This window comes from Topomyia yanbarensis, chromosome 2 (genome assembly GCF_030247195.1).
Source record: "Topomyia yanbarensis strain Yona2022 chromosome 2, ASM3024719v1, whole genome shotgun sequence".
Taxonomy (NCBI): Eukaryota; Metazoa; Arthropoda; class Insecta; order Diptera; family Culicidae; genus Topomyia; species Topomyia yanbarensis.
Window position 1 is genome coordinate 112,257,590 of NC_080671.1, and position 15,166 is coordinate 112,272,755.

Sequence of the window (15,166 nt, forward strand, 5' to 3'; positions counted from 1 at the left end):
ACGGTCAACTTCTTCGCAGTTTCGTTCCTATCTGGATGTAAGGCAGATCCAAATCAACAGAAGAACTATCTATCTGCACCATTCCTCGATACATCCGGCATCCCACAAGGAAGTCAGCTCGGCCCATGGACAGAAATGGACACGCCTCTCCGTCGCCAACGATATAAAGATTTTTCGACAGATACGGAATTCAACCGACACCGAATTTCTTCAAAGTGAACTGGACAGCTTCAGTACGTAGTGTGATCCGAACAGTATGGTTCTAAATCCGAGCAAATGCTCAATCGTCACGTTCGCGCGGAATCGTCATTCGATCCAGTTCAATTGCCGTTTGTTCGACTCCAAGACACTCTCACATCAAGGATCTCTGAATCATCAAGGACTCGGTCCTAACATTCAAATCACATACTTCATACAACGACGTTGCTTCATACATTGTGGACAATGCATCAAGACAGTTACGGCCAATTTCTTCACTAGATGAAAACCGGTTTTCGCTGAAAACCAGTTTTCAGGTTGCTGGTGATCAATTAGCCGAAAGCCGGTTTTCAACGAAAACCGGTTTTCATCCAAGTGAAGAAATTGGCCGTTTGGGTTCATCTACCGCATAACAAAAAAAACTTCGGAGACATACTATACATACACGCAGAAAAATGTATTGTAGTTACAACAATATTCTGGTTCAAGCTCAACAATAATTATTATTACCTCAGAGATAATAGTATATATTGTTTAAATCAATCCGTAATATTGTTATTTTTACAATAAAATCAGTATTTGACGTTTCTTGGTTAAAATCACATTTTTATTAGCTCTGAGGTAATAATAATTATTGTTGAGCTTGAACTAGAATATTGTTGTAACTACAATACATTTTTCTGCGTGTTGAAACGATCATCATTATGATATTATTTTAAAGACGTATACACGGTATGCTCTACAATATATTCTTGTTGAAATAACAATGTAATTAAATCAAAATATGTACTTTGCGGATTTATACATATTTATTTTTTCGTATATATAAAGCTAATAATATTTAGCATTTTAGTTTTATTTTCAAATAAACATTGCAGTATTTTCCGAAACCCATAGAATCGGGTTAAAACAAAAGGGACAGCTCCTTCATTGTTCGCCAACGAGCCAGTAATAGGAAGTTGTACTATAAGTTTTAAAGAAAATGTTACATTTGATATTAAAAAATAAGTATTAAACTTACGGTTGACCGATTGGTGCCAGCAAATAGGTATTTCTAATTAATTATTCGCATTAAAACATGTCTGCCTAAAGTTACTTCAATCTGAATAAAGCAAACATATACTACACGCTGATTTGTTATTACGCAAGATCAAAATAAATCCAAATGTGGTTGAAATCACAATAATATTGTAAAATTAACAATAAAACAATGTTTATTTAACAATCCAATTGTTTGATCCAACAATAGAATGTCGATAAGAATTAAAATTATAATTGTTGGTTTAATCGTGCGAAATTTCGCTGCGTGAAAGCTAATAATATTTAGCATTTTAGTTTTATTTTCAAATAAACATTGCAGCATTTTCCGAAACCCATAGAATCGGGTTAAAACAAAAGGGACAGCTCCTTCATTGTTCGCCAACGAGCCAGTAATAGGAAGTTGTACTATAAGTTTTAAAGAAAATGTTACATTTGATATTAAAAAATAAGTATTAAACTTACGGTTGACCGATTGGTGCCAATCTGAATAAAGCAAACATATACTACACGCTGATTTGTTATTACGCAAGATCAAAATAAATCCAAATGTGGTTGAAATCACAATAATATTGTAAAATTAACAATAAAACAATGTTTATTTAACAATCCAATTGTTTGATCCAACAATAGAATGTCGATCATAATTAAAAGTGACAATTGTTGGTTTAATCGTGCGAAATTGCGCTGCGTGCAGAGCGGTCTCTGCCAGAAAATTTGCTCACTGAGTATCTGTGAAAATTTCAGACTGTGTCGTTCATATTTGGGGTTTTGGATTGATTGACACCGGTGTAGTGGAGTGCACTGGTTTTGCACTTTCTAGCAGAAGTGTCAATGGAACATACCCTGTTTTCTGCACTTCTGCTAGAAAGTGCAAAAACGGTGCAGTTTCAGTGCACTCCACTACACCGGTGTCAATCAATCGAAAATCCTAATTGTTATCGCTTGACTGCCCAGTCGGAATTCTCACAGGCTCTAATTAGTATCCGAATCCAGTGACACAACCCATTCTAATTGTAATAAATTCTCAATTTTCCGTTCACTCAAAAAAAAGTAAACGTTATGCCTATTGATTTTACACATAGATTTTTGCAATTAACGGAGGCAAATAGACACTATTTGCTGGCACATAAATCTAATGTGTGTATTTACAAGAAATATTAATCTTACATTCACATTTCATAATTATTAGGCACATAAAACTCCTTTCTATAACAATATGCACATATAACTTATGTGTGTGCATACATAGTTTATACAGTTGACAAATAGAAGGTATGTGTGCGCGTGATAACAATAGCATTTCTTCTTCATATGAATTTTAAGCGGTTTGAGGCAAATAGAATCGACGTTTGGATTTTTTTCAGTGTTCGACTTACTGTGTGGTACCAATAATGAAAACTAGTTGGCGCGACGAGCGCATGTTTCACGCTTATGGCATTAGGACCTTTCGAATAAGTACTCATGAATTATTGTCAAAATTTAATGATAAGAATCACATCCGACATCAACAATCTTATTAGTCATCAAAAAAAAAACAGAACATGTAAACAGAAGCCTCGAAGTCATACAAGTTTTATACCAAAAACTGCGGAAAACTGTATTCCAAATTAGGGGACAATTATAGTATCTTGCCGTTGAAATTTACCGAATTATTTTAGTATATTTACATGAAGTAGCTAAACTTTTGAAAATCAAGAAACCAGTGAAAATGTCATCACGACAATCTATCGATGATCTGTACAAGCAGCAGGATTTCTATATCGGATTGTCCTTAGCTCTATCCAGTAGCTTTTTCATCGGAGCCAGTTTCATAATTAAAAAAATTGGTTTAATACGGTTATCCAGAGTTGGCTCGGTTCGTGCCAGCGCCGGCGGTTTCGGTTATCTAAAGGACTGGATCTGGTGGGCCGGTTTGATCTGTAGTAAGTACTAATAATAGCTTATAATAAAACTACAATGATTACCAACGACATACATTCTGCACTTCCAGTGGGCATTGGGGAAGCAGCAAACTTTGCAGCATACGCATTCGCTCCAGCTTCACTAGTCACTCCACTTGGCGCACTTAGCGTGATCGTAACAGCCGTATTGGCTTCTAAGTTTCTCAAGGAACGACTGAATCTACTAGGAAAACTTGGATGTTTTTTGTGCATCATTGGTTCCACCATTATAGTAATCCATTCCCCCAAGGAAGGAGAAATCGATGATTTGAATCTACTTTTGGATAAACTGCAAGATCCGATGTTTATTACGTATGTGATAGCTATCCTTTCACTTTCTTTGTTCATTGGATGTTGCTGTGGACCGCGTTATGGACATAAAAACGTTATAGTTTATATTCTACTATGTTCGGCAATTGGCAGCCTTACGGTTATGTCATGCAAAGCACTCGGCTTGGCTTTGCGGGATACTATATCAGGCAAATCGAATGATTTCGGAATGTGGCTGCCCTACTTCCTGATTATAGTCACGGTTGTGTTTGTCGGCATCCAGGTGAACTATTTGAACAAGGCATTGGACATTTTCAACACCAGCATTGTTACACCCATTTACTACGTGATTTTTACCATTTTGGTCATTACGGCGTCGGCGATTCTGTTTAAGGAATGGGGTCGAATGAAAGCGGAAGACATTCTCGGTGATATATGTGGGTTCCTCGTAGTCATTATCGCGGTGATTTTACTGAATGCTTTCCGCGAGATGGACATCAGTTTGATCGATGTGAAAGGTATTATGCGACCGAAACGGGAATTGCTGCAGTCCCACAAGAACCAGTTTGACGAGTTTCTTGTCGAAGCAGAGACCAATGGATCACAGAAACATTATGGCACCGGGGACTACAGAAGTGTTTGATACCGTGAAGTACCTCAGATGTCTAATGTGTAACGACTGAGTGTGCATGTTCATATTGCTAATGGCGGCTTTAATAAGTTTATTATACTATAGAATAAAATACGATCGATCAAAATTACTTTTCTCAATGAATTATTAAACATGGAGCGTGCATCACAATTTTATAATTTATTTTAGTTTGTTCAAAATTTTATCTTTTTCCCCGGTGGCAATGTACAAAGTTCTATAGCCCTTGGGATGCGATGCAATAACCTCCCTAACGACACAAGGTAGCATCAATCTTCGTCAACCAAGGCACGGCAAGTTTAAGTTTGTTTCTGTAGTTGACATCTGAAGCGATTGGATTGCGCTCTAAATAAACCGTAGCAAGCTTCTTGTTCTCGGTTAACGCGTTGACACAGTGCCAATCAGAGACACCATTGTCATTCATCTGCAAAGTAACAGGTTAAAACTGGATTTTCTACACAATTTAGTTGCAGCTACTCACCCAAAACTCCTCCAAATTACTCAAATGTGCAACATTTTCAATCACTGTTATGCGATTTTTAGCTATATCCAACGTCTCTATGAGCTTGTTATTTTCGAGATTGTCTATCTTTTCAATCCCGTTTTCCGACAGGTACAGCTCGTTCAAATTAACCAATTTTTCCAGATTTTCGATTTTTACTATCCGATTGTTTTGCAAACTCAAACATTCTAGTTTGACCAACATGTCCAAATTTTCTATTTTGGTAATTTTGTTCTTACCCAAGTAGAGTTGTGTTAAATTGGTTAAGGCATCGAGGTTTTGAATTTTCTATAAAATAAAAAGTTGTCAGTTTGTGTAGGTATGTAACGATAGCATCAGATGTACCCTGATTTTATTATCTCCAAGCTCTAGCATAGTTAGATTACTCAAATGATTCAGATTCTCGATCACTGAGATTTTGTTGGAACAGAGATACAGCTTACAAAGATGCACCAACCGGTCCAAATTTTGAATCTTATGCAACCGGTTAAAGCTGACATCCAGTACTCTAAAAATAGTATTAAAAAGTAAAATACAACTAATTCAAAAGAAAATCGATTCGTACATCAAGCTGGTCAAATTATCCAAGTTTTCCAACTCTGTTATCTGATTATCGTACAGCTCCAGCTCCTGTAGTAATGTGAGATGATCCAAATTTTCGATCTTCTTAATCAAATTCCACCGCAAAAATAGCCTGCTCAAAAAAGTTCAACTTTAACAATAGTAATAGCACCTGGATTTTACTTCAAATTACTAACCGTTCCAGCTTAACCAGCGGCTCCAAATTTTCAATCTTCCCGATTCGGCCGTGATTTAAATCCACATCCGTCGTTTCGGGATCAATGGTTATAACATCCTCCATCTTTACGGGAGGCCTTTCATCCGTACTAGACGGTTGCTGCTGCTCTGAGTCATCCTGCTCGGGTGTATCCGTTCGTTGTACCTCGTCAACGGTGGAACTGGATGTTGGTTCTGGAAGCATCAAACCAAAGTAATAATAAAAATATCTACACACTGAACAATTTGAATAAGAGAATCTACCATTTGATTCCTTCATTGCGACAGTTGTTTATAACGAATAAATATTAAACTAATTAAAGTCGGTTTTCGATTAATTTTACCAAACACAAACACTGACGAATGATGAAGTTACGATAGGTTACCACAAATCAATCAAAATACGCTGTGTTACAAGCATTACGTTTCGAGCCCCAGCTCGACCGGAATGACATCTGGTGCGCTCTTTGTTTACTTGGCTGATCAGCTGTTCATTAGAAAAACTGTGAACAGCTGATCAGCCAAGTAAACACAGAGCGCACCAAATGTCATTCCGGTCGAGCAGAGGCTCGGAAAGTACCGCTATGTAACGCAGCGTGTACATGGTTCATTTGCAACTGAATTGAGCAAAACGAGAGGTGTTACTTAGCGTGAGTTTCCGAGGCCCAACCGCCCAACTCTCGGCCGGAATGAATAGAATGGGTGATGCTCAGATAAAATTTTACAATAGCCTTGCAAACAATCATGAAGCAAAAATATTATAGTTATTACTGTTTCAACATTGTTTTATGCAAAGTTCTCGCAGTAGATTTACGATTAAATTCATGTAACAATAAATTTTACTGTTCAGCAAAAACCCGGGGTGGCATTGCGCATTTCGAAACGAAAGGTTTATTCTAAGACAAGACAACTACACGGAAACGAAAAACTACTTAAAATTGAATTCCTTTGACTCAATCTCGTGGTATCGTGGGGGAACTTAAAAGTAGGTAAACCGTGTTGAAGGTAGTTTCCATTTAACCACGGCAAAAATTACAACTCATTGATAGGTTTTTTATACTCAAATTTAAGTTGAATTTACCTAATTTTGAGTTCACCCCAAACAACTCAAAAGTACCTTCCTCCACGGAAGACCTCGACTGAGTCGAATCTCTCCTTCTGTTTTTGACAACACTAATAAGTGCGAAAGCGACGCACAACTCAAAAGTAAGTTAAAAGAACTTATTCTGCAGGTTGTTTTATTTAACCGTGTAATAAGCGATTTCTGGAGCCAGCGTAAAGGGCGAACACGAAATTATTGCGACACCGAAAATGTCATGCCAATTTTCTTATAATGTTTAAAATCAAACCAAAATTTTAGGGTAGTTTTATACATATATTTACTTCAAAAATCAGAGAGAGTAAAATTGAACGCATTTTCGCTTGATGCTCTCCATCAAAGTCTTTACAGTGTCATCCGGTACCAGTTTCTCAGTTTTTTTCCCCATTTTCTTATCATGTCCTTCTCGTCTTTGAATGTCTTCTTGCTCTTCCGAAGTTCCCGCTTCATCATTGCCCAGTACTGCTCCACCGAGCGCAGCTCCGGACAGTTTGGCGGATTCATGTCCTTTGGAACAAAATGGACAGAATTGGTCTCATACCACTCCAGGACACTTTTAGAATAGTGACATGATGCCGAATCTGGCCAAAATAGCGGAGCTTTGTCGTGCTGCTGCAAGAACGGCAAAAAGCGCTTCTCGAGGCACTCAGACTTATAGATCACGCCATTTACTGTGCCCTTTGTCACGAAAGGCTCACTCCTCAGTCCGCAAGAGCAGATGGCCTGCCAAATGAGATATTTGGAGGCGAACTTCGACATTTTCTTCTTCTTAAATTTGTCGGCCACATAGAACTTGCTCTTGCCGGTGATAAACTCCAACCCCGGAATTTGTTTAAAATCGGCTTTTATATACGTTTCGTCGTCCATCACACAGCAGCCATATTTTGGCAGCATCTTCTCGTAGAGCTTACATGCCCGAGTTTTAGCCGTCGATTTGATAGAACTCTCGAAACGTGCACATTGAGGATGGATAGCTACTCCCAGGCCCCATTCGTTGATTCTCTGTGCAATTTCGCTTGTTCTGGTCAATCACGGAGTTGCAACTACGAATCGTGCGGTCATCATGCTCATGGTAATGCTCATGTACATTTCAATTCGGGCGTCGAAGCGACTTTTTCAAAATTAATTTTTTTTAGCTTAAAAAATCGATATTTTGCATACGATCTTTTCAATTCGATGTTTGGCAGCATCGATTTTGTTGATTCAATAAAATCGGTTTGGCGAAATCTATTTTTCTTTCAAAATTCCCATTAAACAAGACGCGATTTTTTTGCCTCGAAAAATCGAATGGCAGCGCTCTTTTCGTACGGGCCCCCACACTCAAAAAAAAGTAAACGTTATGCCTATTGATTTTACACATAGATTTTTGCAATTAAAGGAGGCATATAGACACTATTTGCTGGCACATAACGTCGCTGTTGTGCTATCTTATGACAAGCGCCATTTAGCACATTTCGAGAAAAACGATTTTTAAAGTTTGAGATTGAATATCTTGAAACTTATAAATTATAGAAACAATTCAGAGAAGACAATCGATGCTTCTATCTATTTTGTATTAATCCCTCAAATATCACGAAGTTCGGTTGACTATGTTGCGAGTTTTCACTATAAATGTAAACAAAAGTCGCACTCACACGTGTCGTAGGCGTGTATTGATTGCAAAATTTGTATGGCGTGTCATAATTGTGCATGGAAAATTTTCCATAGAAGAAAAGGATCAATTATTAACTTTTATTAATATGTTCGGCTTTATTCGGCCTAGAAACAATCGATGAGATGCATTTTGAAGGAAATTGAGCAAGCAATCTAGAAAAAATAATAATTTTCAATTACAGTGTTGCCAAACATGAAATATTGCCAATTTAAAAGTAAAACTGCATATTTATCGTAATACATGTATTTTTATTTTAAAAATTATTATGCCATTGTGTTCTTCAGACATTTTTACATTTAAAATCATCTAAAACTTCTACATTACTTAAGCGAATCCCAAGATACAGTGTATTAAAGCAAAAAACTGACAATTTCTCATCACTTTTTTCGCTATACCTCAGTAACCAAGCAAAATTTCAAAATTCTGAAAACACCATTTTGTAGAGAATTTTCAGATTAGTAATGTTGCATATCTAACTCAGTTTACCCCAAAATGGCGTTTGTCATAAGATAGCACAACAGCGATGTGTGTATTTACAAGAAATATTAATCTTACATTTACATTTCATAACTATTAGGCACATAAAACCCCATTCTATAACAGTATGCATATATAACTTATGTGTGTGCATACATAGTTTATACAGTTGACACATAGAAGGTATGTGCGCGCGTGATAACAATAGCATTTCTTCTTCATATGAATTTCAAGCGGTTTGAAGCAAATAGAATTAACACAGAGAACAGACGTCCATCTTCAGCATTCAACTTGTGTAAAATCTCTAACGGTTTCGAAGGTAGTTTGGATATTTAAACCAGGTGCGCTACTGTCGTCATGTTTTTTTGTAGCTGAGTTCGACAGAATTGACAGCGGTTATTCCTCTACCCAGTCAAACTTGTCCGGAACCGATTCGGACTTTCGGCATGAATTCCAACTCAAATGTGTCAACCGATAGAGTCGGAATCGGTTGTTTTCTTTGAGCTAGATTCCATGCTGAATCCATACAGGATTTCGAACCGGTTCCGGAATCGATTTGACGGATAGTTGGGATAGGTTGGTGTGGCGGCGCTAGTATTTTTCGTATATTAATTCAAATGTTTACACACGTTTTTTAAATATTTTTGTTCGATCATGGATGTCTGTTCTCTGTGGAATTAACGTTTGGATTTTTTTCAGTCTTCATTTGTCTTCAACGGCCAGGATTCTGAATTTATTGATTTTGAGCCAGAGTTCTGCCAGAAATCAGTCAGATATCCGAAAAAATTGTCTTCAAAATGAAAAACGTCTTCACAACATTTCAAATGTCTTCAAAATGTAGAAAAATCTTCAAATCTGGCATCTATTTTTGTCTATCTTAACAATACACATCGTCATTCAGGACTTTTATTAAACTTGCATGAAAGGTTGATATGTATGAAACGTAGCCAGAATAGATTCAGCAGCACTGTTTTCTATCCCGCTTGTAAATATAATGAACGCTCATGACTGGCAACACGACCAATCAGAAGCTGCCCTCTAAGAACGGTTGGTTTCAAAATCGTCCAATGAAGGACGTTCGTTGGACCAATTTGGACAACGTCCAAATAACCGTTCAACAAACGTCCATCGTTGGACCCGTGTTGAACGATTTTGAAACAATTTTTTGGACGTCTCAGTGGGTGTTTCAATATTGAGGTTGGGCAGCGATGCCACATGTTTTTGTGAAATGTCTGTAGAAGAATAATGAAAATGTCTGTAAAAGTCTGTAGATGGTTGTTTAAACTTTATTTATACTACGTTATTACTTTAAAAGTAGCTTGAAATTTGTAAATTATTGTGAAGAAATCACTCGTATTCGGATAAAATTATTCAAGTGCAATTTTGTTAAACACTATTACTCTTTTAAAAGTCTGTAGATTTCTGATTACGTCTGTAGGAGACCATCAAAAGTCTGTAAAATACAGACATATCTGTAAATCTGGCATCGCTGGGGTTAGGACTGGATCAAATTTGCTATACGGGATTGAGTTCTGCAAGATGACGACACGAATGAACTCATGATGAATGAAAACGATTTTTAAAGTTTGACAACTCTCGGTGGTTTGTTTACTCTATCAGTTGCGTGAGTTCGAGTGCAACGGGTGTTCATCTGTTTCATTCGAACTTACGTAACTCCCATGTAAACAAACCACCGAGAATTGTCAAACGAAGTTCATCCGGCTCATTTTGCAGGGTTATGTCGGTTGGTGTAAAACCTAATTGTCTTCTCTTCTTCCCAGTTAAACTCATTCCGGAACCGGTTCGGATTTCTGAATGGAGTCATTATGGATTCCAAATGAAATGCAACAACCGATTCCGACTCAGAATCGGTTGTTGCATTTGATTTGGAATCCATGACTCCATTCAGGATTCCGAATTAAATTCCGAATGGTTTGACCGGGTTTTAGAGAAAACCTGTGCACAGCTGATTAGCCAAGTAAACAAAAAGTGCACTAAATGTCATTCCGGTCGAGCTGGGGCTCGGAAAGTACCGCTATGTAACGCAACCAGGGTGGCCAGATAGAATTTCTTAATATCAGTAAACTCACTAAAAGTTTTCGATAGTTATTGGTAGGCCGTGCTTTTGTCCCAAAAACGTAGTATTGCACTGTTGATAAAGAATTGTAAAGTACTGAAAACAGATTTCAGACCAAATCCAATTAAAAAACGAAAGTGTACACGGTTAAATCAAACAACCTGCAGAATAAGTTCTTTTAACTTACTTTTGAGTTGTGTGTCGCTTTCGCACTTATTAGTGTTGTCAAAAACAAAAGGAGAGATTCGACTCAGTCGAGGTCTTCCGTGGAGGAAGGTACTTTCCCACTGAGACGTCCAAAAAATTGTTTCAAAATCGTTCAACACGGGTCCAACGATGGACGTTCGTTGAACGGTTATTTGGACGTTGTCCAAATTGGTCCAACGAACGTCCTTCATTGGACGATTTTGAAACCAACCGTTCTTAGAGGGTTTGAGTTGTTTGGGGTGAACTCAAAATTAGGTAAATTCAACTTAAACTTGAGTATAAAAACCTATCAATGAGTTGTAATTTTTGCCGTGGTTAAATGGAAACTACCTTCAACACGGTTTACCTACTTTTAAGTTCCCCCACACTGAAAAAAATCCAAATTCTATTTGCTTCAAACCGCTTAAAATTCATATGAAGAAGAAATGCTATTGTTATCACGCGCACACATACCTTTTATGTGTCAACTGTATAACCTATGTATGCACACACATAAGTTATATGTGCATATTGTTATAGAATGGGGTTTTATGTGCCTAATAGTTATGTAATGTGAATGTAAGATTAATATTTCTTGTAAATGCACACATTAGGTTTATGTGCCAGTAAATAGTGTCTATATGCCTCCGTTAATTGCAAAAATCTATGTGTAAAATCAATAGGCATAACGTTTACTTTTTTTTGAGTGCACGATACCTAAGAGAAGAGACGACAACAGGCTTCTTGTTCTTCTTAATTTTATCTACCAGGCCCTGTCGTAATTCCAAAGACAACAAGCATCCATCGTTGCCAACTTAAATTTGCATGTTTTTTTTTCACAATTGCTGAAAATAATTGTACCTCAAATATCGACCTTCTGTCAAGAATTCACAATACTAGCTGCATTTAAAAATTGAATTTTATGTTTATTTGTATCTCTCCTAACATTACATGTAGTTATATCGTCATTCAGGGTATTTATTCAATTTGCATGAAATGTTCATGTGTATGAAAAGTAGCGAAAATAAATTCAGCAGCACTGTTTTTCATCCCGTTTGAAAATATTATGAACGCTCTTGACTGGCAAAACAACCAATCAGAAGTTGGTTCAATATTGAGGTTAGGACTGGATCAAATTGGCTACGCGATTGTCTTCTCTTAGCACGATACCACGAGATTGAGTCAAAGGAACTCAATTTTAGGTAGTTTTTCGTTTCCGTGTAGGCCGTGCTCAAAATCTATAAAAATCGGTAGTTTTCGGTAGGAATAAGAAAATATCGGTAGTTTCCCCCTGGTCGTTTGTGAAACGGTAGGGAAGCCGAAGCCTACCGATAAATCGGTAGGTCTGGCCACCCGACTGAGACGTCCAAAAAATTGTTTCAAAATCGTTCAACACGGGTCCAACGATGGACGTTTGTTGAACGGTTATTTGGACGTTGTCCAAATTGGTCCAACGAACGTCCTTCATTGGACGATTTTGAAACCAACCGTTCTTACCCAGTTAAACTCATTCCGGAACCGGTTCGGATTTCTTAATGGAGTCATTATGGATTCCAAATCAAATGCAACAAATTCCGACTCAGAATCGGTTGTTGCATTTGATTTGGAATCCATACTGACTCCATTTAGGATTCCGAATCAAATTCCGAATGGTTTGACCGGGTAGAGGGACCCGTGTACTGGTTCATCCGGGTACGAAGTAAAAAACCACTGAGAAGCCCAAAAAATTGTTTCAAAATCGTTCAATACGGGTCCAACGATGGATCTCTGTTGAACGGTTATTTGGACGTCGTCCAACGAACGTCCTTCATGAACCAGTACACGCTGCGTTACATAGCGGTACTTTCCAAGCCCCTGCTCGACCGGAATGACATTTGGTGCGCACTTTGTTTACTTGGCTGATCAGCTGTTCACAGGCTTTCTAAAGACGTTTCTGATCAGCCAAGTAAACAAAAGGTCTGTTCCAGTACCAGGAGAAACTGGAAGTACTCCGGAGAAAATCGTTCCTGTACTCTCTTCTTCTCTTTTTTCTTCTTCTGGTAGCAAACCGGAGTAAAAAGGAGCAAAGATTTTTTGCTCCTGTTTACTCCGGAGTGACTTCCGTGTACTGGAACAAACCTAAAGAGAGCGCAGCAAATGTCATTCCGGTCGTGCTGGGGCTCGGAACGTAACGTTTGTAACACAGCGTATTTTGATTGATTGGACAATTTTGAAACCGTTCTTAAAGGAAAAGTTACGCACCATAACGTCTATGCGTAACAGGTGCATGTTGACACGTAAACTCACGACTGTCAAATGGCCAAAAGTTGTCAAAACATCGCTTTTTCTTGCACTACCTGCATCCTGGGCATACATCGTTTCCATCGTCTGAACACCAAAAAGGACCTGTAGTTTCTGGTGCATACTTTTTCACATATAAGTATTTACCGTATTTACACACCATAGACAGAAAGTTAATGAAGAAATGGTTCTGCTATCTAACGATGAAGTAAGTTTTGTCTTGATTAACTGTTTTAGCTTTCAATATATGTTATTTGCCTTGCAGTTTCTTACGCAGCTCACTCTACTTTCTCAATCAGCCAGAAGCGATTCGTCTTTCACGATTACGATAAAACGATGTAAGTGTCTACCAAACTGAACCTTAACAGCGAAACTAATGTTCCCTTCCATCGGCAAATTTCCAGACGACGGTCATGATCGGCCAAAGCCTCGCGAGGGTAATCCTCCACTGCCAAAACCGGCCGAGTACCAGTGTCTGATTAGGGCCCGCTCCCGCTCCAAGAAGCTGTCGACTGCAGTGCGGCACGACGAAGTGGCTAAGTTTATGGAAACCTACTCGAAAGTGCTCAAGTCCAGCATGGATGGCCTAAAAAAGATTAAGAAGGTAAAAAATAAGGCCAAAGCGGCTCAGGGATAACGAAACGATTGATCGTACGACAGCTGGATCTGGTTAACATCGCGGGAAATCGGGTGGGACATACATAGAAGAAAAATAACAATAAGAACTCGGTTTCTTTAAGTTACAGTTTCATATTCCGTGGAATTTCCTTTTTAGTTTAATTAAGCTGAACCTAATAAACGCTGGAAAGATTTATTCGAACTGAATGCAAGACTTCAAACGTACGGGTGATCATCTTGTACATTGCCGGAAGGAGTAGCTTAGTTAGAAGGTTCTTTCTCCAGTCGCTTAATTTCATTGAGGCGTTCGGCGATTTGAGCGTGAATAACTTGACGATGCTTCTTACCCTCACCTAAAGCTTCCATCTCAGCTAACCATTCAACGCGTTCATTGATTTCTTCCAACACTGAAAAATATATGGACAGTTATTTGCTGCTATGATAGCAGATGACATGTTTAAATTACGTTCTGCTTCACGGTCTGGTGGAACAAAATCCAAATCTTCATCGCTATGAGGACGCAGCATTCGTTTTCGCCCGTCATCGGGAAATAATTTACAGCCAGCCATCCGCTCCTGCAGCTTCAGCTTTGATTTCTCTACTGGTTCTTTGCCGCCTTTCGCCGTATACTTTTCTACGTCGAACGCACCGCTTTCGATAATTGTGGATAGAGAACGTTTTTTGATGTTTTTCCTCGGAATAGCCAACGGTAGAAAGTTACTGTACTCCTGTTCAAACTTAGGCTCTTTCGGTGGTGGCAGAGGCTCTCCCGTCCTCAAGTGATAGTTTATTTTATTCCGTTGAAGAATGGTCAGTTTAGCCTCCTCCATTAACACTGAATGTTTCGAACATTAAATGAAAATCGTGAAAATGAAAAAAAATTGGAACAAGGCCGACAAAAATCGAAATCCAGAACCGATGCTTACCCTTGATCAAATCCTGTGTTTCCTTGGTGTATTTTGCCTTAGGGGCGTGGAAGAATCCTCCCTGGGTTACTCGTGAACTCGGCCAATCCATCATTAGCGAAACTTTGCAGAACCGCGATAGGTAAATGTCGTCCTTAAACGATACCGTTCCTTTGAAACTAAATTATTCTGTTTATGTCGATATGTTGAAAACTACTACTAAAGTACCGACGATGGAATAAAGGCAACTGAGTACATACTCAATATAAGGTCATAAAATACTTCAATGCAATATCTGGCACTCTGTTCGGTATACTTGGCACTTGCGGTTATTCAAACATCACCCATGGCAACCGGCTCATACGTCCTTGTTCGCATATCAAAACCACGGCTGCCGTTGATGAAAACTCATTCTGTAGGGTGCCGAATGCTTGCGAGTAGGGTTGCTCAAAATTTAACAGTATATTTTTATTTATCTAAAATATTTAATAAT

At 38.3% G+C, this 15,166-nt stretch overlaps 4 protein-coding genes across 7 annotated transcripts; 2 read left to right on the forward strand and 2 right to left on the reverse strand.

Annotated features, from left to right (window-relative positions):
* The first annotated feature begins 2,724 nt into the window (after positions 1–2,724).
* LOC131679195 (magnesium transporter NIPA2) lies at positions 2,725–4,207 on the forward strand. Its single transcript, XM_058959849.1, has 2 exons — positions 2,725–3,161; positions 3,230–4,207. The coding sequence occupies exons 1-2, from the start codon at positions 2,948–2,950 to the stop codon at positions 4,090–4,092; spliced, it is 1,077 nt and encodes a 358-aa protein (XP_058815832.1). The 5' UTR covers positions 2,725–2,947; the 3' UTR covers positions 4,093–4,207.
* A 28-nt stretch (positions 4,208–4,235) lies between these two features.
* LOC131679197 (protein phosphatase 1 regulatory subunit 7) lies at positions 4,236–5,775 on the reverse strand. Its single transcript, XM_058959850.1, has 6 exons — positions 5,642–5,775; positions 5,359–5,572; positions 5,166–5,294; positions 4,946–5,108; positions 4,580–4,888; positions 4,236–4,522 (listed from the first exon to the last, which is right to left on the reverse strand). The coding sequence occupies exons 1-6, from the start codon at positions 5,655–5,657 to the stop codon at positions 4,349–4,351; spliced, it is 1,005 nt and encodes a 334-aa protein (XP_058815833.1). The 5' UTR covers positions 5,658–5,775; the 3' UTR covers positions 4,236–4,348.
* A 7,384-nt stretch (positions 5,776–13,159) lies between these two features.
* On the forward strand, positions 13,160–13,975 carry LOC131679202 (signal recognition particle 14 kDa protein). Its single transcript, XM_058959860.1, has 3 exons — positions 13,160–13,358; positions 13,416–13,488; positions 13,555–13,975. The coding sequence occupies exons 1-3, from the start codon at positions 13,335–13,337 to the stop codon at positions 13,785–13,787; spliced, it is 330 nt and encodes a 109-aa protein (XP_058815843.1). The 5' UTR covers positions 13,160–13,334; the 3' UTR covers positions 13,788–13,975.
* An 8-nt stretch (positions 13,976–13,983) lies between these two features.
* Positions 13,984–15,116, reverse strand: LOC131679201 (UPF0193 protein EVG1 homolog). 4 transcript variants are annotated; one of them, XM_058959859.1, is made up of 4 exons: positions 14,934–15,116; positions 14,695–14,827; positions 14,235–14,603; positions 13,984–14,175 (listed from the first exon to the last, which is right to left on the reverse strand). In XM_058959859.1, the coding sequence occupies exons 2-4, from the start codon at positions 14,786–14,788 to the stop codon at positions 14,030–14,032; spliced, it is 609 nt and encodes a 202-aa protein (XP_058815842.1). In that variant the 5' UTR covers positions 14,789–14,827; positions 14,934–15,116; the 3' UTR covers positions 13,984–14,029. The 4 variants fall into 4 exon arrangements, with proteins under 4 accessions (XP_058815842.1, XP_058815841.1, XP_058815840.1 ...); XM_058959858.1 differs by having other exon boundaries at positions 14,695–14,844; XM_058959857.1 differs by having other exon boundaries at positions 14,695–14,852.
* Between the last annotated feature and the right edge of the window lie 50 nt (positions 15,117–15,166).

Bases quoted from the DNA above. Each gene is read 5' to 3' on its own strand.
- LOC131679202 (XM_058959860.1), top strand. From the start codon at position 13,335: ATGGTTCTGCTATCTAACGATGAA. The intron at 13,359-13,415 runs GTAAGTTTTGTC...TTTGCCTTGCAG, and splicing joins TTCTGCTATCTAACGATGAA to TTTCTTACGCAGCTCACTCT. The intron at 13,489-13,554 runs GTAAGTGTCTAC...GCAAATTTCCAG, and splicing joins CACGATTACGATAAAACGAT to ACGACGGTCATGATCGGCCA.
- LOC131679197 (XM_058959850.1), bottom strand. The intron at 4,889-4,945 runs GTACATCTGATG...TTTATTTTATAG, and splicing joins TTGGAGATAATAAAATCAGG to AAAATTCAAAACCTCGATGC. The intron at 4,523-4,579 runs GTGAGTAGCTGC...GTTACTTTGCAG, and splicing joins GTAATTTGGAGGAGTTTTGG to ATGAATGACAATGGTGTCTC.
- LOC131679201 (XM_058959859.1), bottom strand. From the start codon at position 14,788: ATGATGGATTGGCCGAGTTCACGAGTAACCCAGGGAGGATTCTTCCAC. The intron at 14,604-14,694 runs GTAAGCATCGGT...CGAAACATTCAG, and splicing joins AACACAGGATTTGATCAAGG to TGTTAATGGAGGAGGCTAAA. The intron at 14,176-14,234 runs GTAATTTAAACA...TATATTTTTCAG, and splicing joins ACCAGACCGTGAAGCAGAAC to TGTTGGAAGAAATCAATGAA.
- LOC131679195 (XM_058959849.1), top strand. From the start codon at position 2,948: ATGTCATCACGACAATCTATCGATGATCTGTACAAGCAGCAGGATTTC. The intron at 3,162-3,229 runs GTAAGTACTAAT...CTGCACTTCCAG, and splicing joins GTGGGCCGGTTTGATCTGTA to TGGGCATTGGGGAAGCAGCA.